A 25,508-nucleotide genomic window follows, 5' to 3' on the forward strand; every position below is an offset into this window, starting at 1 on the left:
GCTTCTGATTAAGCCTATGTTGGAGGGCAAGATATACTTTGATGTCTTCTTCAACTGACTTATGAGACATAAGTCATACATGCACATGTGTGCCTATCTATCCGTCCATCTGTCCACCCGTCCATCCACCCATCCATCCATCCATCCATCCATCCATCCATGCATGTGAATGTGTATTTCTATTCATATATCAATATTTGAGAAGTAATAGTATGTCAGGTTTCCCAGGCTACTTTGATTTTTATGCATAGGTAACTCTTGATTGGTTTTGACTGGATCCAATAAAAGGATTTGTTCTGTGAAGCTCGGATTTAGTCAAAAGGCCGTACTTGAGGACCTAGAGGGCCACATGTGGCTTTGAGGCTGCAGGTACCCCCCCACCCCTCCCCCCCCTCACCTGTGCTAGCAGAATATAAGTTCTTTTTGGTTAGGAACTGTGCTTTTGATTTTGTTTTTCTTTTAAATTTTGTCTTTGTATCCCAGTATCTAATGTAATGGGGCTGCTAGGCAGCTCAGTGGATAGAACACTGGGCTTGGAGTGGGGCAGATGCATCTTTATGAGTTCAAATTGGACTTCAGTTACTTACTAGCTGTGTGATCCTGGGCAAATCTCTTAATCCTGTTTGCCTTAGTTTGTTTCCTCATCTGTAAAATGAGCTGTAGAAGGAAATGTCAAACCACTCTCTGCCAACAAAACCCACAAAGGAGTCATGAAGAGTTGGACATGACTGAAAAATAACTGAACTTTCTTGGTTTACAGGTAATAGGTCATGGGCCTATTAAATTCTTAATAAACTCTAGTTTAACAAATGAATTACATATCCCTATGTACTTTATTGTGGCATTAGAAACGTATTTTTCATGAGGTAGTTTTTATTTAACTTAATCACCAAATGTGGATGAAGTGCTTACCTTATGCCCTGCTGGACCCACAGGTGCAGCTCAAGGAGATTTCTGGGATCCTTGAACCAAGAAAAGGGAGAGGATGTAAAGATACATCTCACCCTGATTCTGAGGGTAAATGCCTTGGATGGAGTTGGCATAACATTTGTTGCCACTATGCATCTAGCAACCTCATCTGGTCATGGCCCTGGCCATATCCCTTCTTTTGACCATTTAATTCATTTCTGCATGAACTTTGTGTTTGGTGTTTTCCATAGAAGGGGAAATTTGAATCTATTAACCCTACCCCATATGGAGAAAGTGGAGAAAATTAGGCTTTGCTTGTAGTTTCAGAAGACAAACAAGTTATTTTCAAAATATTTTCTTTATTTTAAATTATTTAGCTAATGACAAATATTTCCTTTTATGGCAAGAATAATTAACTACCATATTTCTGTCATTTAGTTTTAGAGATCATAAAAATTTTTTCAGCTACAACTTTTAAAAGACTGTCCATAAGTTCTGTAAGTTTTCTGATGCTACATGTTATTGAGATGTTCAATCAAAAAATACATTAATAAAACATGGTTAATTACACATTTCCTGCCAAATCCCATATAGCATTTTGCCAAAGCTTTAATAATATATTCCAAATGCCATAAACATTTTGTGTAAAAATATATTTCTTCTCTAGAAAACTAGAAACATTTTTTATTTTTTAAGTGAGTATGATGTTAGAGAACATGCTAACTTTTTGGCTTATCTTCTATTTTAATTTCTTTGACTCTTTGCAAAGCTCCTCCTCGAATAGGCAGCCTTTTCAGGGCGATGTCTGTGTCTGCTAGTGGTCCCCCTATTAAGTATACAGGGGTACTTTCCACAGTTATCACTTCACCAGTTGGAACCTAGAAAAAGGAAATTTATTTTAATCTTTCAAAATGATAGGATAAAGCCCAACATCCTTCAGTCCAATTTTGAAGATTCCCAAAATACATGTATTTTCTTCAAGATTCCCCCGTTAGACATCAGATGTCACAGTGTACAGTGGAAGGTAAATGACTGTCAGATAGGACACACCAATTAATGTTTAATGTGTTAAGAATTTCATCATGGGAGGTCTGGCAGGTTGGATGTGTGGGTGGGACAGGAAGAGTAGTTCTGGTTTCTAGAAAGATATGGTAGATTAAAAGACAATGCAAGGATCAGTGAGGACAGCAATGCTTGAGCTCCAGACCCCATGAAAAGTAGGGCCCAGCACTATTTTGTATTCAATGAAGTTAGTTTAGTCAGGAGTGGAGAACCTATGGCCTTGAGGTCATATGTGGCCTTCTAGGTGCTTGGGTGTGGCCTTTTGATTGAGTCCAAGTTTTACAGAACAAATCCTTTTATTAAGGTGATTTGTTCTGTGAAGTCTGGATTCAGTCACAAGGCTGCACTTGAGGACCTTGAGGGCTACATGTGGCCTTGAGGAAGAAGGTTCTAGACCCCTAGAAGATAGAGGAGTAGGTTCAGTTGGAAGCAACTCTCAAGTTGGCCAGTTCAAACGGGTCATAATTTTTGCAATCTAATAATAGAGTTCAAATTGGAGAAGAATTTAGTATTTCTTCAAAGCAAGCAATATATGCTACTAACATTGTTTTAAATGTATATTTCTTTATTACTCACAACAGGGGTGGCTTGTACGGGCCCTAATTTACAGGTGAAGTATATGAAGCTGAGAAACATTAAGTGACTTGTACAGAATCACCATGTAAATCAGTCAGCTGGCACCAGAAACCCTTGTCACTATGCTTAGTGTGCACTGATGGGGGAAGAGAAGAAATGCCTCTATGTACTGCCGGGTACTGTAAACACAACAGAAAAGTGGTTGTGTAAAGGGAAAAGCTAAAGAAAGAAAAGCTAAAACAAAGGAGCAAATGAAGAGCCCAGTCAAAGGAAAGGTAAACAAAGACGTATACATACAGTAGGGAGAAACAGTGCTTGCTAACCACCGTCCGTAGATTTTTATTTTTATATATTTTCCCCAGAGAACAATTTCTACCCAGTTTACTCTGAAGAAGCAGAGAGAACTCAGGTAGAGATGAGCCAGGTTAGCATTTCTTGTCTGTAGGCCTTAGCCAATAATCCTTGTGTTTTCATTGATCCACTAAACATTTACTGGGTTTTTATTGTGTCCACGGGCAACTGATAAAAAAAAACCACACACATAAGGGGTGATTAAAAAGCAGAGCGCACGGTGACTGCCTCCAGGAATGATTTCTTATAGTGCCCGTGTTCCCTTGAATTACTTGATTTCCATTTGATGACTGTGCGAGGGGGTGGTTTTGTTTTTTTCTTCAATATATTTACTTCAAATGTATTTATTATTTTCATGTATAATTACCACCTTAATGTGGATGAGTATATTAGAGTGCTTTCCTTCCTCAAAGATGGAAAGGGGCAGCATGGGAGCGCTGGAGGAGGAAGCAGGGGGAGGGTTTGAGGACCCGGAGGGAGACGACTCCCATTTCATCATTTTGTGTGGTGTCCCTTGCTGACTGCCTGGGCCTTTTGAACACAGGCGAACCCTCACCTCTGACAAGCTGGACATAAGCTGACCTTGGTGCTTCCTGGTGAAGTCCTTACACGACTAACAATAAATCAATACATAGTTTTATGGTTTTCTCACAATAACCCAATGAGGCCTCTAGTGCAGTGTCTCTGGTGTTTAGGGAGGGTGTTATTTGGCCACAGTCACTCTATCAGCCAGCATTTACTGAGCATGCAGTTCATGCACAGTCCTTTACTGGCTACCATTTCAGGATGCCCTTGCTCTTTTGTTTTATGATTTCATAATCCCGAGACTGCTTCCTTCACTATTTTGTGTGGGAAAGATTCTACTTAAAGCCTTTTTTTTTTTTTTAAAAGGACTGGGTCTTCCCATCTTGTCCGGGCTAGAAGTGCAAGGGTTACTCTGGGCCCGGTCCCACTACTGATTTACATGGGAACTTTGACTTGATCCATTTTTAACCTGGGCCCGTTTCATTGCTCCCCAGGCAAGCCAGTGGGCCCCTGTACCTAGGAGCTCGCCAAACTGATGCCAAAGTTATTGCAAACGCCTGACTGGTCGGATTCACTTGCTTCGGCTTCCTTGGGGGCTGGGGCTACAGGTGCGTACCACCACACCCAAACAATCTGGGCCTCTTTTCTCCATGGTTTAGATGGTCAGACAAATTCTGGTTGTTGTACTCATTGCTTTAATAAAAACAAGCATTTATTACAGCAAGGCACTGTGTGAGGAGTTGGGCGTATGAAGATGAATAAGGATAATCCTTGTTCTCAAGGAACTTAAAATCTAATAGTAAGTGATGATAACATGATTAAGTGGGACTCAGAGTAGAAAAGGTCCAGATAGAGAGCCCTATGAAAAGTCTGAGGAGTGAGGGAATGATGTCAGCTGAGGTTGAGTGGACCCTCAGCCGGGCCTTGGGGGAAGAAGAGCATTTCAGCAGGTAGAGATGGTACTTGAACCTGACTTCCTTTACTCTGGATAGGGCATCTCATCCACTTTACCAACCACATCAGTTTTCTAGCACTGTCCATTCTGCTTGCAGTCATTGTTCACTCAGTTCATCATGGAAGAGAAGGCTGGCTATTCTTTGTGTCCTCCCACAAAACATAATGAGGGGGCCTGACTTCTTCATCACTCTGGGGCTGTCATTAAGGACTTCACTTTTTAGTAGGTTTTTGATGCTAAATCTATATGGCTCATGAATTTTATTTGTGAAATTTGTCAAAAATTAAATAAGGCTTATAACCATGATCTTATGGCAGTCTTGTGACTAAGTTTAGACTTTGTTGCCAGACATTCTATTGCCTAAAACTCCTCTATGAGTTCTAGGCAACCACATTAGCAGAAGAAGGAGATAAAGTAAAGTTCCTCACAGGGGTGGGTCTTGGAAATGGTGTGTTCATAATAGAGGGATTCAGAGAACTCTGGGAAGATCTATACTGATACAGAATGAAGTGAGCAGAACCACAATTTACATATTGACCACAAGGGGGCAAAGGAAAAATGTCTAAAAGAGCTCAGAACTTGAATCAATGCAGTGGCCAATCATGACTTCAGAAGACTGAGAAGAATGCCTCTCATTTCTTTGCAGAGAGGTGATGGACAAAAGGAGAAGAACGAGGCATACATTTTTAGACAGAGTCAAAGTGTTGATTTGTTTTGTTGGACTCTAGTTATTTGTTACAACGATGGGCTTCTTTTTGAGGTGAAGGATTGGTGGGTAGTGAGAGGAACACAAGAAAGAAAAGAGTATCAATCAACTATTACAGAAACACACAGAAAAGAAAAAGAACACAGAGTGAAGTTCAGAGGGGGATGAGACATTAAAAAACCCCCAAATTTATGTAACTTAAGTTCCCAGGTTCATATATAATCCTCTTTTCTGTTCTTTATTTAAATAGTTTGTTAAGTTCATAATGAGAATGGATATTAAAATAAAAGGAATGTTGAATGAACAGATAAAAATAAATGGAGTAGAAAGATAATGAATTCAGCTTTGAATACACTGAATTTGAAGTACAGGTGAGATATCTAGGTGGAGATGTTCTCTAGGTGGTTGGAGACGGAGCATAGACGAGGTTAAGGCAGAAATATTGATTTGGGATCATTTATATATGTGATAGCTGGAGCTGTGGGAATGGATGAAATTGACAAGGGAGAGAATGAAGTCTGTGTGTATGTCCTACGCTGGACCAGAAACTCCATAGGGGCAGGGATTCAGTCATTTCTATTTATACTTCCCCCAATGTCTAGTACAGTTTTTAAACATAGTAGGTGATCAATTAAGGTATACAGAATTTCTAAATCTCACATCAGGACATATGGTGTGATAAGGGATCTTTGTTAAAAGAACATTTTCTTAAGATAAGTATTATTCTGTATAAATACATAAATGCCCATACCTGTCCCTCTTACCTGTCTGAAATATTATTTTCCTCTGGGTCTGGGGTGATGTTTTGGGGAGAGGGAAACTGGCAAAATGGTGTCTGTTGATCCAAGTACACACAAGAGGCTGACTGCCCTTTTCCCCTCATAGGCATTGGGGCCACACTTGCTATGGGTAGGAGGCCACAATACAGTAAGGAGAAGAATGAGATCTCTTTGCCAGGAGGGTGACTAGGAGTGAGCCACCACTGGATTGGGATTGAAATTGCTGGGCCTCTGTGACGTAGACAAGAGGAACTGGGATGTTATAGAGGCCACTGTTGCTGCAGCCCATGTCAGGAATGGCCAGTGACTGAGATCTCGAGGGACTGGTGCTGCGAAGGAGATTCTGATCCTGGTGCAGAGATGGAGTCAGGAACCACAACAAAAGTCGATCCCAAGTGCTGAGACTGCCAGCTGCTGTGAACATAGTTGGGCTGCTAAGCTGAGACAGTAAGACTGATTTCCAAAGATTTTTTTCCCTGTTTGATTCAGAGTCCTGAATTCACACACCTCCTCCTTTACTTCTTTCCATGAGCTAAGGATGCAGGTGTTTCAGGGTTTCCCCTCACTGTCCCAGAAGATGTGAGAGGGCAAGCAGGAGCAGGGTTATGAGAAGGCCAGAGGCAGATGGATCCACAGAAGTGCTTCACTTCTTTTCATTTTTTCACAATGTTCAATCACAGTGCATCAAGGCCTGGGGATATGGGTGGAGTCACGATGATAGGAGATCCCAGAGAGATGGGCTGGGTGTATATGGTCTCTACAGAAGTTGGGGGCACAGAGACGTTGTGTTCCTTTTTCAGTTGAATTCCAAACCTGACCGGTACCACCACTGCTCCCTGGAGGCTAGTGGAAATATGCTTTCTTGGAAGTTTACCTCATGTGTGCGACAGAGTTTCTGAAGATACCACTGAGCTAGTGACTGAAATAGAGTCCTTCTTGGTGGGCAACTCCTGCGATGTACTCCTGTACTACACAAAACACTGACTTTCTGTGGGCTTAACAAAGGCAGTACTTGAGCCACAAGATCAAGGGGCACCAGAGACATCACACCTAGAGAGCCTAGAAGGTTTGGTGGCCACAAACATTGGTATCAGCGAATCCTGGACTGTTTCAGGACCTCGGTTTGCCTAGTTTTTTATGCTTTACTGATATGCGTGGAAGGAAATCAAATTCCTGTCTTAAAGGAGGTGGTATGAAACATCCCACTCCTTTGGAGGCCTTTGGCTTGGTCTAGAGCTGAATATTATGTTGACTCCACACTTTGTTCATTAGTGTCCCAGAACCTTAGCTGGCCTTTAAACAATTCCCCAGTAGACAGAGCAGTTACTAGAAAAATCAGCATTGTCAAGTATCTGGTGACCTGCTTGTTATTATTTATGACGCTTGATTAGTAAAATACATTCAGGGGAAGGAATTTTGTCTTTCCCCATCTGATGTCAATGATCACCTTAGTTTTCTCTCCCCAAGAAACCCTTCATTACATCCCACTGTTCACGGATAGTCCCTGTCTGTGTGTGGTGTATAACTGGTAATTTAATCCCTATGCTCTCACTCCCTAGTTGGTCTTATAAGTAGTTTGATTTCTCAATCCACCAAAAAGACAGGATGAAGGGACTGATTCTCTCTAACTGAACCTCATTCTACTCGCCTGATTACCTTTAACATGCAATGCCCATTCCTCAGAATCCTCTTCATTTTCTATATTTTTTTCATGTAAAAACTGCATTCTCTTTCTTCTGCATACTTTAATTTCAGAACAAAATGAACATGAACAGCCCACAATACACAACATCCTACTCCCCAGATCAGGAGAGGGGGGAACAGCGACCCTATAAGCCCTGCCCTAATACACTGGAAAACAGGAGGAAAAAAACCCCCACCAGACATTGGTTAATTTTCTCTGTGTTTGATGCTCTCAGCTCTTCTACGCTTGTGTCTTTTGGCAGTCCCTTTCAGTGGTCCTTCCACTTCACTTCCCCATTCTTTGAGGGATTCATTGCAGGGCTGGTCACTTTCCCCACTCCTACTACCTTCTCTGAGTGATCTCTTCTGCATCAACTATTACTTCCATTTAGGGGGATCCTCAAATCTGCCTCAGGCTGTCATTGCTCTGGGATGCTTCACTGCATCATAGGTCATGAAGATAAAGGGCAGACATTCTGACGTTTCCCTAACTTCTCTGTCATCATTGATGCCACTGTGTTTGTCTGCTGAAAATAATATTTTAAGTTCCCTTCAGACTCACTGACCACGTCAAATGACTTCTCTGTTTTAAATCAAGCCCATCAATTTGCCTTTATGTTTGTTCCATAATAACTTCTGAAGGAATGAAGTGATTTTGACCAAAGTTATTTCATTATTAAGGTTATCAATGTATATCTTTGGTTTAATGTGTGCTATCCTGCAATAAAATGACAGGAGATAAAAATTTCACATAAACACATCTTCCATAATTTTTCATGGATTTCAGTTGAAAATTGGCAAGTAATGGTTACAGATATGTGACTGTATTCAAGGATTTTTCCCCCAGACATCTGCCAAACTTTGCTTCTTCTACTTGGTTTTTACTAAGTACAGCAAATGTTGACTCTTTTTTTTAGTGTTCACATGCAATCAACACCATACTTCCTTGTGGATAATAATAGCTATCACTCATAAAGTGTTTTACAAATATTGTCTCATTTTATCTTTACGATAAACCTGGGAGTGAGCTGCTATCATCAGCCCCATTTTACAGATAAGGAAACTGAGGCAAACAGAGGTTAAGTGACTGGTCCAGGGTCACACGCTAGTAAGTATCTGAAGATGGATTTGAATTCAGGTCTTCATGACTCCAGGCTTAGTGCCAACTAGCTATTATACTGGTTCTGATACTGTTTCTGAACATCAATTTTCAGTGATATACGTAGACATAAGTCTGATGCCAACAGCCTGGGTATGGTTTCCACTGCCACCAAACAATCCCTCCATGTCTTGTGTTTCTTGCCTGTGTTTTTCATGTACATCCTCCATAAAGGATCTTTCCAGTGTTTTGGATCTTTGAATATACCAAATGTACAAATGCAGCTTTTTAATTGTTCATCTGTTGTTTTTCATATTCTTACTCTTTGGCATGCCCTTCTTCTTTGCATATATGTACTTGATGACATCTATTATGTTACTCCCTGTGGGCAAGTCATCATTGTTAATGTGCTATGGCATATAGAAGCACCCCTTTCAACGTTTGGATCACCCGAAATTTGGATTTTTCAAAGTTCCCGGTGTTTTGTTTGTCACAGTCACAAAGAATCACTGGAAGAATATTGTTGTTAAAGAGTTGGGATTTCTTTTTGGAAGTAAGCATCTTAGAATCACAGAAAAGCATTTTGCAATTTTTGAAACATGATTTAACCCAAAGGGGTGTGTGTGTGTGTGGCGCGGGAGCACGCGTATAGCTGTGTGTGTGTAGGGGAAGCTTAATGGCAGTGTCCTTAATTGGTATATAAAACTATAAACAGAAACGAAATTAACATCTGCATTCTTTTCTTGTCCAACTTTGATTCAAAATGAAGAAGGTGAAAGCTTTATTGAGGAGGCAAGTCTTTTTGCCTCCTTAAAAAATGCTGTAAAGTGCTGGGGAGTACAATGAAAGAAGTGGAATGAATTGTCTGATTGCCTGAAGAAGGAAACCTTGGTTAGCACAAGAGACAGAATTGGATCGGTCATGCTCCAATGTTGTATAATGGTCCTGGGCTCTCTGAGATGATCTGGTCACAGTCCCATCTAGTGGCAGGAGGATAAATCTGATGACTGATGGAGGGCTTTTCTAGTTTTATTAATCTATAATAAATAATCTTTATGCCAAACATTACTTCTACTACTATTACTACTAGTAATTTTTTGGATGTATGTTTTCTTAAATATTATTGTCACTAAAAAAAGCAATCAAGAGAACAATAACTACTGATGCTGTCCCTACTTCCATTTCTTCAATATCTTTAAAAGGATTGTTACATAAATACTGAGGATATCCTTGATGAAAAATATTAGAATTTTGCAAATAATTTTCTACAACAGACTACACCTTCAGTAAAATGCCAGGAAAGTGTAGGTAATATTGTTTGTTGATTATTAAAAATCATTTGATACACTGCAGCAAAATGTCATTAGCCACAGAAGTCTTCCTACAGCAAAGTGTCTCCCATGCATAATTTAAGATGATACTAGATTCCTTGATAGACACATGAGAGATTATTGTGATCCACAATTCTCTAATTATGAACATGAAGCAATGCACAAAAAGTGAGTTATATGATTGCCAATGTGTTTGCTTCTATCATGGTTTGGTTCTGAATTTGGTTTTGAATCCAAACAGAAAAAGGATTCCATATACTCATGTCTGCAAATGCTACTGTAAAATGAGATTTACTACCATTCAAATGAGTTTGATCTAACAATGTATGCAGAAAACACCAAGTGGATGATGAATGCCCATTTGTCCAGACAATAGTTGGATGGACTGTTCATGGAGCTGGTTCATCAGTACATGTGTCACAAACAGACACTGCAGACAGATGATGAACAGGGCCCCATACTGAATAAAGGAAAGAATGCAAATAGCCTTCACTTGGGAAAAACTGCACAGTAGTTTTAACGAGGCTAAGCTTTTTCCTAAAACAAAAACCCACACTCTTCTAGTTAAGGTAATTTTGCAAGACTACAAGTTAGAGAAAAGTTGCTGATCTGTGTTGGTTAGTGAAATTTGCTTCCTGTGAGCTCCCTACACGGACTGAATCACAGGACCAGACCACAAAAAAAAAAAAAAAAGTTCTCTGGGGATTCCTGCTTTCTGGCTGTCAATCACAGAATGCTGTACACTCCAAAGAATCAAAATTTCAGGTCAAACAAAAGGCAGTAGAAAGATATATGGCAGCATAAACAGGCTGTAGAATGTTGCCAAGGATGAATTATTTGCAAATGTTATAAAGGACATTATTTGAGCCGTATGATCAGAAAATGAAGTGAGCCACTCGTAATGAGTCGAAGATAAAATATGGAGGGCTTGTGGACTGCATTTGTATCCAGATAATATTAAAGGGCCAAGAAAAAGTCTCTTGGCACATTGGGTTGCATTATTCTTCCTATGAAGGAAGGACATGGATAAGGGTCAGACAAGATAAATCAAGAATGGGTTGAAATCTGAACCTCTCACCATGAAATGCCAATAGACCTATTTAAATATTAAGCAAAACCATTTTCCCTTACAGTGATTCTGACCACAGGCTTGGAAAGAAGCCTTTGGGTACCTAGCAATCAGCAGAAGAGGGCGTTGGGAAATGTAGTCTGGAAAACTTACATAGTATCATAGAAATGGCAAAAGCTAGGAACCTATGAGCGGGATGCTGAGAAGTACAGCCCAAGGCTGGAGAGGCAGGAAGAACGCTGGGTGAAGCTGAGGTCTTAAAGAAAACTTGAATCAGTTTATGCCAGAGAAGACAAAATGGGTCTGGATGAGGTCAAACATTTTGCATTTGGGGGATAAAACTGGAAAGAGAAGTCATGCCAAAAATGCTACCTTGTTGAGGCCCATGGCCGGTAGGGTAAGTGTGTGTAGTGTGAGGGGGAAGGTGGGTGGGGCAGGCTGATAAAATCTAGCATCCACAGGGGTTAGCTGAGTAGTCTTCCCAAAGAGGCGTTTGTTTTGCTCTGTGCACCATATACCTACATATCCATACATACACATATATGCGCATGTATGTGTATATATACTCATGTGTATGTGTGTGTGTGTGTGTGTGTATACACACACATATATATATGCAGGCCCCATTTTTGATGGCAAGTATTTAGCTGTACTCCAGCAACAGAATGCTTTCAATTTGAAGAAGGCGTAAATGAATATGAAGATGAATCTCTGGATAGGACCCAGTTTACTGATAGCTTAAGCTGGGATTAAAAAAAAAAACTGAAGAAGGTTGTGTTTTGTGCTTTCACAAGTTTTCAAGTGCTTTTAAAAAGTCACTGATGGTGGTGGGGGTGTCTGCTAACCTATATATTCTTCTGTGTGCACCTAGGCAGTGACCCAGGTTCTTAAAAGACCATGCCAGCAGTTAGATGCACTGATAGGGCCTATCAAGCTGGAAAGGCTTTGAGGAAGGGCCTGGTGATGGACTATATGTCTGCTGGCAGAGGATTCACCTAGTTTGGGTTTATTAGGTTGGCTGTAGGATATTTTTTGGCCACAGCAACTCCTGAAGAGTTGTTTCAAATTACAGAAGGATTCAGATCGATGTTGGTGGAAGGAGAACCCATAATAATGAAACCACAGATCTCTGAAGTGTTGGGGGTAATCGCTGATGTGTGGAAGCCTGGAAGACAAAAGCTCTACTGGGACTAATTCCAGTATACTCTTCTTAAAGTTTTATATCCATTAAACCTCTTGCCATGTGATATTAGACTACAGAAGATTTTTCTTGCATCAGTTATGTGATTCTTATATTGAACTCTCTCTGTAGATATGGATGTATGTATATACATATGTATACATCTACACACACATATATACTAAATATATACACATACATCGCTCTTGGCATTACTTTGTAGATCCACTCATCAGCGGTAGCTTTTGTTTTTAACTATGACAGAACTGTTCAATTCCAAGGTATGGTTTCAAGTGCTTTTAACATTTTTTGTTGTGATTTGGTTATCTTTTGTTGTCTTTTTTTTTAGCTTTTTGGTCTGAGCTTCTGATGTATCCGTGAGAAGATTCTGTGTCAAGTTTTCCTGGTTGACATGTTTCACAGAAACATCCTGTGGAGGAGGAGCTGGGTCTTTTGAGGCCTTCTTTAAAGCGCTTCGCCCATTTGTTTTTTGTTCTATCTTTGCTGCAAAGAGTTTCCCATCATTGTTTTCCTGTTTTAAAATGTGTACACAAGGTTTTAGGCATAAAGTCTTTGGCTTTGTAACTTTCTACTGCCCTATAAACATGGGTATTTTTCTAAATGTTTCCCTGCTTATACTTGTAAATGTCTTTTAAAAAATGTATTTAGTTCAGTACTTTAATCAATCACAAGTCTTGTAAATACCCTAGCATGGTTTAAGGTAGAAATTATTAAAAATGCAATTAAAAAGAGAGCATCAAGCACTAAATAAACACTCTGCTGAATTCTGGGGCTACAAGGACCGGCTGAAATTTAAGTATCTCAAAATTACTAATAGGAAACATTGGATGAAGGCATACAGTAGTAAGGGCGTTAGAATGGGTTTCTGGAGACTGGGGCTCTGTGAAACGCCATGAAGGCCAAACAGTGGAGCTTGTTTTTCATATGAAAGGCAAGAAGGAAGGCCTAGAGCTCCTGTGCTTTAGGAATTTCAATTTGGCAGCTATGAGAATGATGCATCAGGTGGGATTGAAATGAGGATAAAATCAGCTAGTGAATGTAAAGCATCACACAAGTGCAAGCTACGGAGATTATTATTGTCACAGCACATGACAGCTGTGTTTTCAAAAGTAAACGTCATGGCCTGAGAAGGGATTATTTGGGGCAAAGCACTGCTAACCACCATTGTTAGGATGATGTGCTCATTTAAGCTTTGGCTTCTGTATCATCAAAACTGCTTTTTGTTTTCATGGGCCTAAGTATGATATTAATAGATGTGTGTTATAATAGAAGAAAAAAGTCATACAGATGGATTCCACTTCCATGAGACCACCACTAGTTACTCTTGTAATTTGAATTTGGGGTGGTGCTCCAGAGATGATCTGACCTTTGTGAGACCAAAAGAGAAACATCAGCAAATTTTAAAACTGTTCAGAAGTAACTGCTAACTGGTTTGCCTACATTTATGTAAGAGAATAGGTTCTTGCATTAAGGGAGCAAATCTTACGGTTATATTTAGGCCTTTGATGTCCGTTGAGTGAATTATGGTATTCTGTGGGTATTCTCTGGGTCTGGAGGACTCAACAGCCTTTTCCTGAAGCTTCTTTGCTTTCTGAAGATATGGAAAAGTTAAAAAAGAAAATAAGACAAATTTTTACAATAGCAATCACTTTAGCATGTGCTCCGAATGACAAAAAGACTATTTTTTATATATGTCAAATTTATTCTCTGGCTGTTCATTAGGCACATCTGGAAATTTTATTTACTTTCTAAAGGCATTAGGATTTTATTGGAAAGTTTTATCTTCAGTGTATTAAATAAGTCTGCAGCAATCTGGAAAAGTTAATGGCATTTGTAAAGATGTCTGACTTGAAAATCAAGGAGTAGGCTAGGCCAAGGGGAATCTGGCTTGATTCGCGGAATATGGCTGTGTGAGGTTTTGGATTTAAATCTATTCATGTGGATTTTTACACTGTTTTGCATACATTTATATGATTTGCCTAAAGTTAATTAAAATGTAATAAATCAATATAATTTAATGTGGTCATATTAAAACTCAACATTCACTGGAGAAAGGGGTGGCGGGAAGGTAAAGACTGATCTGTAGAGCTGAGTACTAACTCCTCTAGATTGCTTCTCAAAACTGAAAGAACAGCTGAGGATGATTTGCAACTAAGGATGGAAAGGCTGTTCCCCAAACCAGGTACACCTAGTAGCTCTGTGTTACCTTGTTGCCTTTTTTAAAAAAATGCCAGAATTTGGACTAGGCCTAGGCCTGTTGCTTTAAGGCAGGGATTTAATGCTCGAAATCTCATAGCAGGAGACAGATTTGCAACGTTGAATATATATCTCCAAAAATTGAATGGAAAAGGTGTAAAAGAAAAGAAAGAAGGCACCTTTCTGAAATTGGGGTTGCTGCCTCCCTTACTTAAATAACATCAGCCATTAGTCTGAATTGTGCCACTTGTGCTTGGTTTTCAGATAGCAAAAGTGAAGAAAAGCTTTGCTAGTTTTAGACAGCAAGTGGATTAGCTTTTCTCATAGGTCCCTTTACTGTATTTCAGCGAACACCTTTTTGTGATCACGGAACTAACCAACAGTTGGGGAGGCAGGGTAATATGGAAGAATTGTTCCCTAGTCTCTATCCCTCACCTCAATGTTTTTTGTAGAATAATCAGCCCACTGATGATGGATGCAGGAGTATGACAAGGCTGAAGCAGAAATACACTCTTTCTATCCCTCATGCCCTCTCACTTAATGCTTTTACCATGACATGCCTTTGGGTCCCCTCAGGGCCCCTCCTGCCATTTGTATTTCCCTCTGATAAATACATTCCATGAACTCATGGAACTTTCTGGTGAAACAGAAAAACTACACTTTGTAAGCCATGGTTATAAACCTGTTATGTTCTGGCTATAGTGTTATCATATAAAAACCCTACCAGAAGCATGAACAGAGATGGCTTTTGAAGTCTAATTAGTCTTTGAATGAATATAATTGCTCCTCAGGCTGGTATAACTCGGTCAAAAGCTTACCTTTAAAGCCTTAGCATTTGATGTTCTAGTCAAGAATTTTGCCCAAGATTTATTCGCCATGTCTTTTTGCTTATGAGTGGCGTGTATCTGTAATGAGAAATATTTTTAAAAGATTAAAAATGTATGCATCTTTTTTATTTAAAAGATTTCGGTTATGTGGTAAAGGAATATGGCTCTTGATATCTGAATCAATGGTGAGGTATTTAATTAGAAAGCCCTAGATTTTGAAGGAGGTCATTTTTTCCCATCAGAGTGAATTTTCAGGCAGTTTATAAACTGGCTAAAGGAACCATAAAGTTCAACATAAAAGACAGAATTAAGTTTACTATGGAAAAAAAAATCCTTTGCTTTTTGTAAGGCTAAGATTTGAACAGTTCACTATTGGGATTGCCAATTAAAGGAATATTGATATAAAATGACATTATTATTTTCATAACAACTATGATTCTAAAGCAAATATGATTACTCAGGATGGACTTTTTCCCTTCTGTTTGGGTCTTTACATTCCCAGAGCCTGTCAACTGTCTATGTGCTCCATAAATTCTTGTTGAAGGGAGATAACAATAATCTCATCGCTTTTATGTAATACTTTCAGGCTTCCAAGCGCTTTCCTCATCCCAATATTGTGAGTCATGCAGTACAATTATTATCCCCATTCCGAGGGCCACCAAGCTAGGAAGTGTTGGGGTCAGGATTTGAACCTAGTTCTTGAGCCCAAATCACGTGCTCTTTCTAGTGTACCACATCACTTCCTTTTGAGTTTCTCATAGCACTTTGGGTACATCCTTTAATTTGTATCATAATTGTTTATATACACAACTGATTCCCTTATTATACTCTACTCCTTACAGACAGCTCTGGATGGCCACTATTCAGGGGCATGGAAATTCATTCATTCATCCAATATTTATCGAACTAAAGGACAGCAAAGCCAAGCCAGTGAGCTTAATGAAAGATTCACCAGCTGGACAATTCATGAAACTAGTGGTGGTGTAATCACAGAAGACCCATTTGACTAGTTTCCGTCTTAAAATGAAAGCATTCTTTAAGTATGCAGCTAAAGCATTTTACATATTTCTGTAACTCTTACATCTCTGGGACTGTTGGTTGGTAATAAATGTTATTTTAATTTTACAGAAGAGTTAAACCACATGAAGTTAAAATGATTTTCAGGTCATGTACTGATGCAGTTAATAAAAGAATTCAAAGCACATGAATCTTAGGCAAATCCAGAGAAGTTTGGAGTATCGACAGTATTCTAGAAACATCTGTGGCCTCATGGCCAATGTGGACCCTCATTCATTTACAGTAGGTCCTGTCGTGTACATTCTCCAATACTGTCTCTACGGTTTAGGAAAGGCAGGAGCTCCTCTGAGTTCTGATGTAATACTGCACTCATTAATTCTACTTCTTTGTTATAAACAAAGAAAATGGAAAATTGAAGAGCTTAAGTTACAGTTTCATTAGAAAATAAAATTGATCAGAGTCACTGAAATTAGAGTTTTTAACTCCAAAGCTTTACTGTTAAACCTGAGGGATGGCTTAGAAAAAAAAGAAAAAAAAGGAAGCTTCTTATGCATCTTAAATAAAGCGGCTTTGCACTGACAGGTCGTGTTTGAGATGAGCACGGCCTCTCACCTGCGTCCTCTCTAGCTCACCTTTATATATGCTTTCTGTTCATTGCGCATGTCTTGGTTTCGTTGGCTCTCAACCATCTCATTCTGCAGTGTTGCCACCATTTTCCCAATATTTTCCGAAGCTATTGTAATAGTTTCCAGTGTTTGTTTATCGGCACTGATGGGTCTGAATCGTTCAGCTTTTAGTTCTTCATTTATTTCATTCCATATTTCTCCAGTCTTTTATAAGAAATTAAGCCTTGTGATGAGTGTAAATAAATGTTGCATTTTATCCCATTTGATTCCAGTCTTTGTTAGGGAATTGATTCCTTAGAAGTACTATATTCTCAGTAAAATTTTCTCCTATTACCTCTTGGGAATGTTAGGTACTTTTTATGGCAGTTACAGATTAGTAGGAATCTATTTGTAACAGAAGGGGGTGCTACATATTAAATGGTTTGCATAGGGTCAAGGGAATAAGCCAATTTAACCACAGTCACATAACTCTTACTCCAACCTTACTGCTATTGCCTTCTGGTTCATGACCCCCACTATTTTCTGAGTTGTAGTAGCAGCCAACCTTTGGCCTGGCTTCTGTTACCTTGTTTCCACTTCCCAGATCACAGGTGAAACTTGGACCCTAGGCTAAATGGAGGTAGATTTTTAAAATGATCATTAGAGGGTCCTCAGCACTTGCTTCCTTCTCTGCTAAGGAGAAATGTGCTTATACCAGGTAGGAGAGTAAATTATTCCTAAAGTGGATTAAATCCCTTACATTGCACTTGTTGAGTATTAGAAAATTTACTTAAATTAAGATAAAATCACATTAATTCAGGAAAGGAAAGAAATCTAATTTTAATTCTTCTAAAATTGATAGAGAATGGATAGGGAAGGTGCTGCTTAGATTTGCTTCGGAAAGGAGAGTGTTCACAGGAGCCAAACAGAATCCTAGTACTTTAGGAGTACTCACTTAAAAAAAAAAAACCTACGTAATAAGAAAGGGAAAAAAATAAGGAAAAGAAGGCAAAATCTTTAGTTAGTGCTCTGAAGCGACAGCAAGATAATTAAATACATTATTTTCATCTATTCATAAAGTAATGAATGTATAACTGTGGAAAACTTTTTAGGGCTTAATTCCAACTACTGACTGTTCAAAAGCATTAAAAAGAAAAAAAAACACCCAATTAAGGGATATACATGAGCAAAAGCCACTTTCCAATATATTTGTCAAAAGATTAGAACAAACAGTTCTCAAAAGAAGAACTGTGAACTGTTCACGGCCACTTGAAAGAATGCCCCAAATCACTACTGATCAAAACCATACTACTACTATTCTTCCTCCCCCCCCCCCCCCTCCTCCTCCGAAGCCAAACAGGTGTAGTGGATAGAGCGCCAAACCTGGAGTCAGGAAGACCTGAGTTCAAATTCGGCCTCAGACACTGTGTGACCCTGGGCAAGTCATTTAACCCTGTTTGCCTCAGTTTCCTCATCTGTAAAATGAGCTAGAGAAGGAAATGACAAACCGCTCCAATATTCTGCCAAGAAAACCCCAAATGGGGGCGTGAAGAGCTGGACGTGACTGAAACAACTGAATAACAACGACAAAATCCAAACACCGAGGGGCCACCCTACACCCTACAAATTAGCAAAGATGATAAAAGATGGGAATAGTCAATGCTGGAGGGGGTGTGGGAAGACAGCCACCATAGTGCCTTGTTATTAGAGTTGTCCATCAGAATAGCCATGTTAGAAATAAATTGGAAATTATTTGAAATTGAATTATTTGAAATTGAAATAAAATAAAGTGACTAAAAGATAACCCTTTGACCTAAATATTCCATTTGTTCTGGCTCAGTTGTGTCCGACTCTTCATCACCCCATTTGGGGCTTTCTTGGCAGAATATTGGAGCGGTTTGTCATTTCCTTCTCTAGCTCATTTTACAGATGAGAAACTGAGGCTAACAAGGTGAAGCGACTTGCCCGGGGTCACATGGCTAGTAAGCATCTGAGGCCAGATTGCAACTCAGGAAGATGAGTCTTCCCGTCTCCAGGCCTGGCGCTCTATCCGCTGTACCACCTACCTCCCGCTAAATATTCTATTACTAGGCTTATACCCCAGGGTGGCCACTGAAAACAGGAAAGTCCCCATGGGTATACCAAGATATACCAAAGCAGCACTTTTTATGATAGCAAAGAATAGGAAACAGATGTCCATCAATTAGAGAAGAAGGGCTAAACAAACTGTGGCACATAGATGTAAGGAGATATTACTATGCTGTATAAGTGACAAATGTGATAAATACAGAGAAATACAGAAGAGTTCTATGAACCGATCCAGCATAACGTAAGCAGAACCAAGAAAACAATACACTCAAGGATCACAGAAACAGAAAGAACCACCAGAAAAAAAATTCCAAAGTGAACACTGCAAAATTACTAATAACAAGCCTGGCTTGGAAGCAGGGGTGGCAGGAGGTCCCTAAGTGCCACATACAGCAAACATTCAGACTGCTCTGATGTGCTGATCAGTTAGGTTGATTTGTTCCCTCTTCTTCCTCTTTTATTTTTGTCATGAAAAATATTGCTTGTTTTATCTAATGGCTCTCTGGGAGGGGTGGGGAGGAATATTTTAGGAAATTATGGTGATGTAAAAAGCCCAACATATCAATAAAAAAACTAATTAAAAAAACTTTAAGCCCAATCTATAATTGTCATTTGACTTTTTATATGTTAATTCTCTGCATCTGAATGAAAAAGAATTAAGAGGACAGCTAAAGGCCAGCTAGGTGGTGCAGTGAGTACAGCACTGGCCCTGGAGTCTGGAGGACCTGAGTTCAAATACGGCCTCACACTTGACACACTTACTTAGCTGTGTGACCTTGGCCGAGTCACTTAACCCCAATTGCCCTGCCTTCCCCCCTCCAAAAAAAACAAACTAATGTTGTCCTGTGAAGAGGATGTAAATAAGCATAAATATATTTCTATAACAGTATCAAATATTCTATAGAAGCTAATAATTACATGGTGCACCCACATTGCCAGCATCTAGTACTCATAGCTACCAGTAGGTTTCTTATAGTGCTGGTTTTTATGCAGCACATCAATTGTAGGATCATTAAGGAGATACTCACTTTAAAATCAAGATATCTATGTATGACACAGAGTGTGACAAAATCTTCAGCAGACAAGCCTGGTAGATTTTCAAAATCTAAATGAAGTTTATAAAATAGGAATTACTTTAACAGCATGAGAGACATTAGAAAATACACACTTCACTGAAATGAATGCTGGTAGCTAGCCACTTTTGGCCTCAACTCAATTTAACACCTCACTTCTGCGACTGATTGCTTTCTGCCCATGAATCTGTGCTGATTAGCTACTGACAGGTCCTTATTCCATAGTAACTGTGGAGAGAAGTCTTCCTTCTGCTCAATTTTGAAAATAAGAGAATATTTCTGAGCTATTGTAGAAGAGGAAGAGGGTGTGGTGGTTTTGCTGTAGCTTCCCAGTTAAAAAAAGACTTTGTAGACCAATATATTAGTCAGTCCAGGGACAATAGGAGTGCTGACCTTGGGATCAGAAAAGCTAGACTGGAATAGCTGTTTTGTAACTTAATACCTGTGTGATCCTGGGGTGCTTACTTAACCACTCTGGGTCTCAGCTTCTTCATAGGAAAAGTGAAGGAGTTGGATCAGATGACCTCTGATGTTCCTTCCATCTCTAAGTTCATAGACTTAGTCTATGATTGTGATTCCAAACAGGATAAACGAGCTCCCCAGGCGGTAAGGAATTTTCAGTGGCACGGTTACTACTGTTTCCTATTATTCCGATTGCTAAGTTAATCCTTACTATTTTTTTTTTCAGAATTGAAAAATTCTCCCTAATAGAATGGGAGATCCTTGAATGTAGGGCCTATTCTAGGAATTTCCCTACAGAAGAAGGCTGCCCAAGTTTAGCTTCTGCAACTCAATGCAATGAATTAAATGTACATCATTGATTTATTCACATATTCAATTGAATGCTTGCTGGCTCCTGAGGGTGTGAGTGGAATAAAAGCAGAGTCCCTGCCCTCAAGGAGGATACAATCTATTTGGGGAGGCACAGTAAAACGACAGAAGGCTGTATATGGTTTGGTTAGATGAAGATGGAACCTGGCTAGATTGGCTAGATGATTTACGTGTACATTATCTCATTTGATCGTCACAATGAGCCAGTTGGGGAGGTACTGCAGTATTAATTTGTAGTGGGCCACACCTGCATAGCTCTCTTAACAGTATTCTGCAGCTGAAGGGCAAGAGAACAGAAAGGATAGTGGGTGAGATCCTAGGTTAGGAACTGTTATAGCAGCTGAAAATAAAAAGAAAGGAAGTTTAGGGTGATGGTTAAAGTATAGTAGGAAACCATGGATTAGAATATCGTGGGTGGAGAAGCAAAGGTGAAGGGAAAGAGTCTATTTCATAGACCCTGGAGAATGGGAGAAAAGACAAGAAATAAATTGTGGCTGAGGATGTGGGAAATAAACTTGAGATCTAGCAGGCAGAGAAACGTTGTATGTAGCTGGTGTACCCAGGTAGGCTCAGGGAAGAGTCCTTTCTCCCTTATCCTGTTGGCTGAAAAAGGAAAATGAATTAGAAATTCTACCATAAGGGGACAAATTTGACTTGAGACTTGGGATGAAATTCATGCCTCTCATGTGACTTTGAAAGTATTCTGTTTATTTAAAAGAAGCAAAATAGTTCAAAGTTGTGGTAGGGTAGTGTATTCCATGTTAAGAAGAAATCCTTGGGTAGTGCAACCTCCACAACTGGTCTTCTGCCTGCTTACTAAGGGGCATGTGTGACTAGCTGGTCTCTTGGTCCTCATGTCTGGAGGCCTGTGCCACAGAGAATGGACACTGAGCTAGGAGGAGGTGCCCACTCAGAGGAATGTCAGGAACCAGAGGGGACGAGTGTGGTGAAGATTAATGGGAGGAGAACAAGAAACAGTGTCGTGCTCAGAGTAAAATACAGATCACCTGAATAAAAAAGAGGAACTAAATGAAGAGTTTGGGAAATTCGGGACATCTGCCGAAGCTCCCTTGCTACCATAGGCAAAGCAGCTGATAATTTCTGAACTGGCCTTACTATTAGTTTCAGCTCTCAGGAACCAAGAAGGAGGAATTCTATTCTGGATCTGGTTTTCCAACAAGGAGGAACTATTGCTGGGATGAAGACAGTGGTAACTCTGGGGGGAAGAGACCACTACACATTCCAGTTTGTCATAGAGAAGAAAAGGAAACTCAGGAAGAGTTTGGCATGCATCCTAGATTTCTGGAGAGCAGATTTCAAAGAGTTCAGAGAAAAGATACGTAGAATTCTATAGGTTAAAAAATCTATAGAGAAAGTTAGCTCAGCAAGCTCTCAAAACTGAAAATCCCAAGACACAAAGAGAAACAATTTTGATGACAAGGAAAAGGAAGAGTTGTCTAAAGAGAACACTGTGGATGGTCCACACAAGTGAGCCACTCACTCAGAAATGTAGGTTTAAAAAAATGTAGAGATAGTGGAAACAATGATAAGCATGGCGAGGTCCTGTAAGCTTGGGGTCAAAAGTGTTAAAGCTCATAATTATCTGAAACTGGTGAAGAAAAGTAGGGAGAACAAAAAAGTGGTGGTGGCAGTGGGGTGGTATTTTCTAGCACAGGAAAGGAAGAAGCTAAGGAATGACCTGCTGATCTGGGTAGATGGAATCATTATACAAACTGATGATGGCAGGAAGGCAGAGCAGTTCAGCTCTTACTTTGCTTCTGTTTTCTCTACCTAGGAGAATGATCTTTAGACCGGCAAGGTCCAAAATGGCTAAAATGGAGTTGATATCCAAGATAAGCAGGAAAAAGAAAAAGGGAACCAAAATGCTCTTGATGAATTCAAGTCACTTGGTACAGATGCATCTGAGAATACTGAAAGAAGTGGCCGCTTGTCTTTGCTGATCTATTGTTGGGGATCTTTGAAAGGCTGGAGAGAGAGAGAGAGAGAGAGAGAGAGAGAGAGAGAGAGATGTACTCCACGACGAGAAGGACAAATATCCTCAGTTTCACAAAAGGGAAGAGAAAACTGAGTCACAAACTATATGTTGGTGACCCTGATTTTGATTCCTGGCAAAATTCTAATGGGCCTCATTAAAGGGATGGTTAATGAACATCGAGAAAAGGAAGCAGTGGTCACAAAAAAATCTGTATAATTTTGAAAAAAAAAACAGTTCTACAGAATAATATAATTTTCTTTTTTTAAACATATTTGGCAGATTTGTAGAGCGAGGAATGTTACATAGTATCATCAAAGCATTTGACAGAATCTTGAATGCTATTATCAGGAAAAGATGTAGAGATGTGGGCTAGATGACAGAACAATTAGATGCAAGGGGATGGGATGGAAAAACAGTTCATAAGAACTTCAAATTTTCCAAGCACTGTGCTAGGGGTAAAGGGAAATAGTCCTTGCTTTCAAAGAGTTTGAATTCTAATTGGGAGAGGTAACAAATCAGGATAGATGGAAATTAGCTGGAAGGGCTACATTCACCCCAACAGGGACTTAAAGGGGCCTAGGTCCATAACTGTTAGGTGAGATCTTGGTGGGATGTGAATAGGAGGTGGGGGGGTGAGAGAGGGAAAGGGGGAAGAGAGAGAAAATGGAGAGAGGAAGAGGGAGGGAGGGGGGGAGAGAGAGAGACACACACACAGAGACAGAGAATGAGGGAGTGAGGGAAAGGGGGAAGACATAGAAAAGGGAGAAAAAGAGACAGACAGACAGAGACAGGCAGACAGAGGGAGAAGGCAAGCGAGAGCAAATGACGGACAAATATGAGACTCTTCCAGGGAACTACGTAGCTGTGGGATTGGCAGGGGACAGAGGGAAAGGCAGAACAAGTTACTGGGTCAAGCTATAAGCTCCATGGCTTGCGATCTTATGCAATGTCTTTTACCACTTGGCCATTTCAATGAGTCTGGCTAACTTCTTACCTAGTTTGCCTAACACAGCATAAATTTTTGCTCTGATATTTTCAGAGACCTCCATGATTGAAGTAGTCGGACAGCTGGCAGGCATTGGAATGACTTTTTGTTCTTCTTGAAAACTAGTAGTTAGAGGTTTCTTTGCATCTAATTGTTTAATATCATGGAAAATAAAACAAGAGAAAGAGTTGCAGTTATTAATTATCTACTTTTTAATGAAATGTATTTAATAGATTAATAATATATACCGTGAAGAAAAAAAATTAAGTCAATATTCTTGTTTTTTTTCATTATTCAGGAAAAAATCTGAGAATTTTCATTCTTTAAAACATGAAACTGATTTCAAAATTATTTTATTTAAAAGGGTACTTCCATAGAACTATCTATCCCAATTCTGATACTTATTAAATAATGTAAGGTTAAGAATGACAATCTCTTCTTTTGTTTATTATGTGCTATAACACAAATAAAAATTATTTTATGATTCAGTAATTCAAAAATAATCACTAATAAAGATGACTACCTTGTCATTTTAAGAGGAGGAACTCAAAGTTTGTTAAAGGGAAATGATTTCCATTTAAAGATGACTAAGCAGAGTAATTAGGGTTTAGACAGAACTACAATAAGAATAAAAAGTTTGTTAGGAAAAAATATATATAAACATGTATAGTGGGACATCATTAATGAACTCTATAAGGATTGCATGTCATTAATTTGTACTTTATTAATTTGAGATTTATGGTATTTGAGGAATGGGGGCAAAGTATAGTTTGCTTTGCAAAGTGTGAATTCACCCAAGGAGGGACAACCTGGATAGTTACAGGAATTAATGGATAGACAGGTGAGAAGATACCCATCAAGTGCTTACCCAGCATGCTGTGCTAAGTACTGGGAATACAAAAAGAAAAATCTGGAGAATCCCTTGTTCTCAAGGGTGGACAACACAAAACACTGCAGGACAGATGGAAAGGCCCAGAAATCTACAAGGTTCTGTCTTGGGTGAGTGGGAAGGCCCAGGGGTCCTGAAGTTATACAGGACTAGGAACTATTGGTAGGGATCTATGGAAGGAACTGGGGATGTTTAGAGAGGAAAAAAAAGAGGTGGGAAGGAGATGACAGTCATCTTCAAAGTATGAAGGGAAAGAGAGTAAACCTCTTTGGCTTGGTATTGGAGAAGAGATTTAGGAGCATTGAGTGGAAGCTACACATGAGTAAATTCCAACCTCAAAAAAACCCTTTCTAATAATTGGAGGAGATATTGCAGAAGTCATTGGTAATTGGGGTAGGGCTTGCGCAAGATGACTTCTGAAGAAATTAACAACTCCAACATTGCATGATTCAAACCTTTACATACATTTGCTTCTGAGGGAATAGTAAGCTACAAAGAAAAAAAATGTTTTAAGATGTTCTCATGTTCCTTTGAAGTTTTTATTCACTTATAAAAATTTTTGTATGTTAAATAAAAATCATTCTCATTCAATTACATTCAATATCTGTTTAGTGCCAACTATATGCAAGGTACTTTCTTTTTCTTGATCTCTCACAGTGTAAACATGGGAGACTAGAGCCTCCTGATGAGTTCAGATCGGGAGTCAAGATGACTAGCCCTTGGGGCTGCTATCCTACAGCTCAGGATCTTGTGCA

At 39.4% G+C, this 25,508-nt stretch overlaps 1 protein-coding gene across 1 annotated transcript in view; it reads right to left on the minus strand.

Moving 5' to 3' along the window:
- Positions 1 to 1,628: 1,628 nt before the first annotated feature.
- CFAP69 (cilia and flagella associated protein 69) overlaps positions 1,629 to 25,508 on the minus strand; it is a 71,830-nt gene continuing 47,950 nt past the window's right edge. The window contains exons 18-23 of the mRNA XM_036760353.1: positions 23,874 to 24,011; positions 20,008 to 20,084; positions 16,919 to 17,116; positions 15,261 to 15,347; positions 13,733 to 13,837; positions 1,629 to 1,787 (exon numbers count right to left, since the gene is read on the minus strand). Of these exons, the coding sequence (XP_036616248.1) occupies positions 1,629 to 1,787; positions 13,733 to 13,837; positions 15,261 to 15,347; positions 16,919 to 17,116; positions 20,008 to 20,084; positions 23,874 to 24,011 (764 nt within the window). The remainder of the gene's footprint in view (positions 1,788 to 13,732; positions 13,838 to 15,260; positions 15,348 to 16,918; positions 17,117 to 20,007; positions 20,085 to 23,873; positions 24,012 to 25,508) is intronic.

The sequence above is a fragment of the Trichosurus vulpecula genome, chromosome 5 (assembly GCF_011100635.1).
Source record: "Trichosurus vulpecula isolate mTriVul1 chromosome 5, mTriVul1.pri, whole genome shotgun sequence".
In the NCBI taxonomy this organism is placed as follows: Eukaryota; Metazoa; Chordata; class Mammalia; order Diprotodontia; family Phalangeridae; genus Trichosurus; species Trichosurus vulpecula.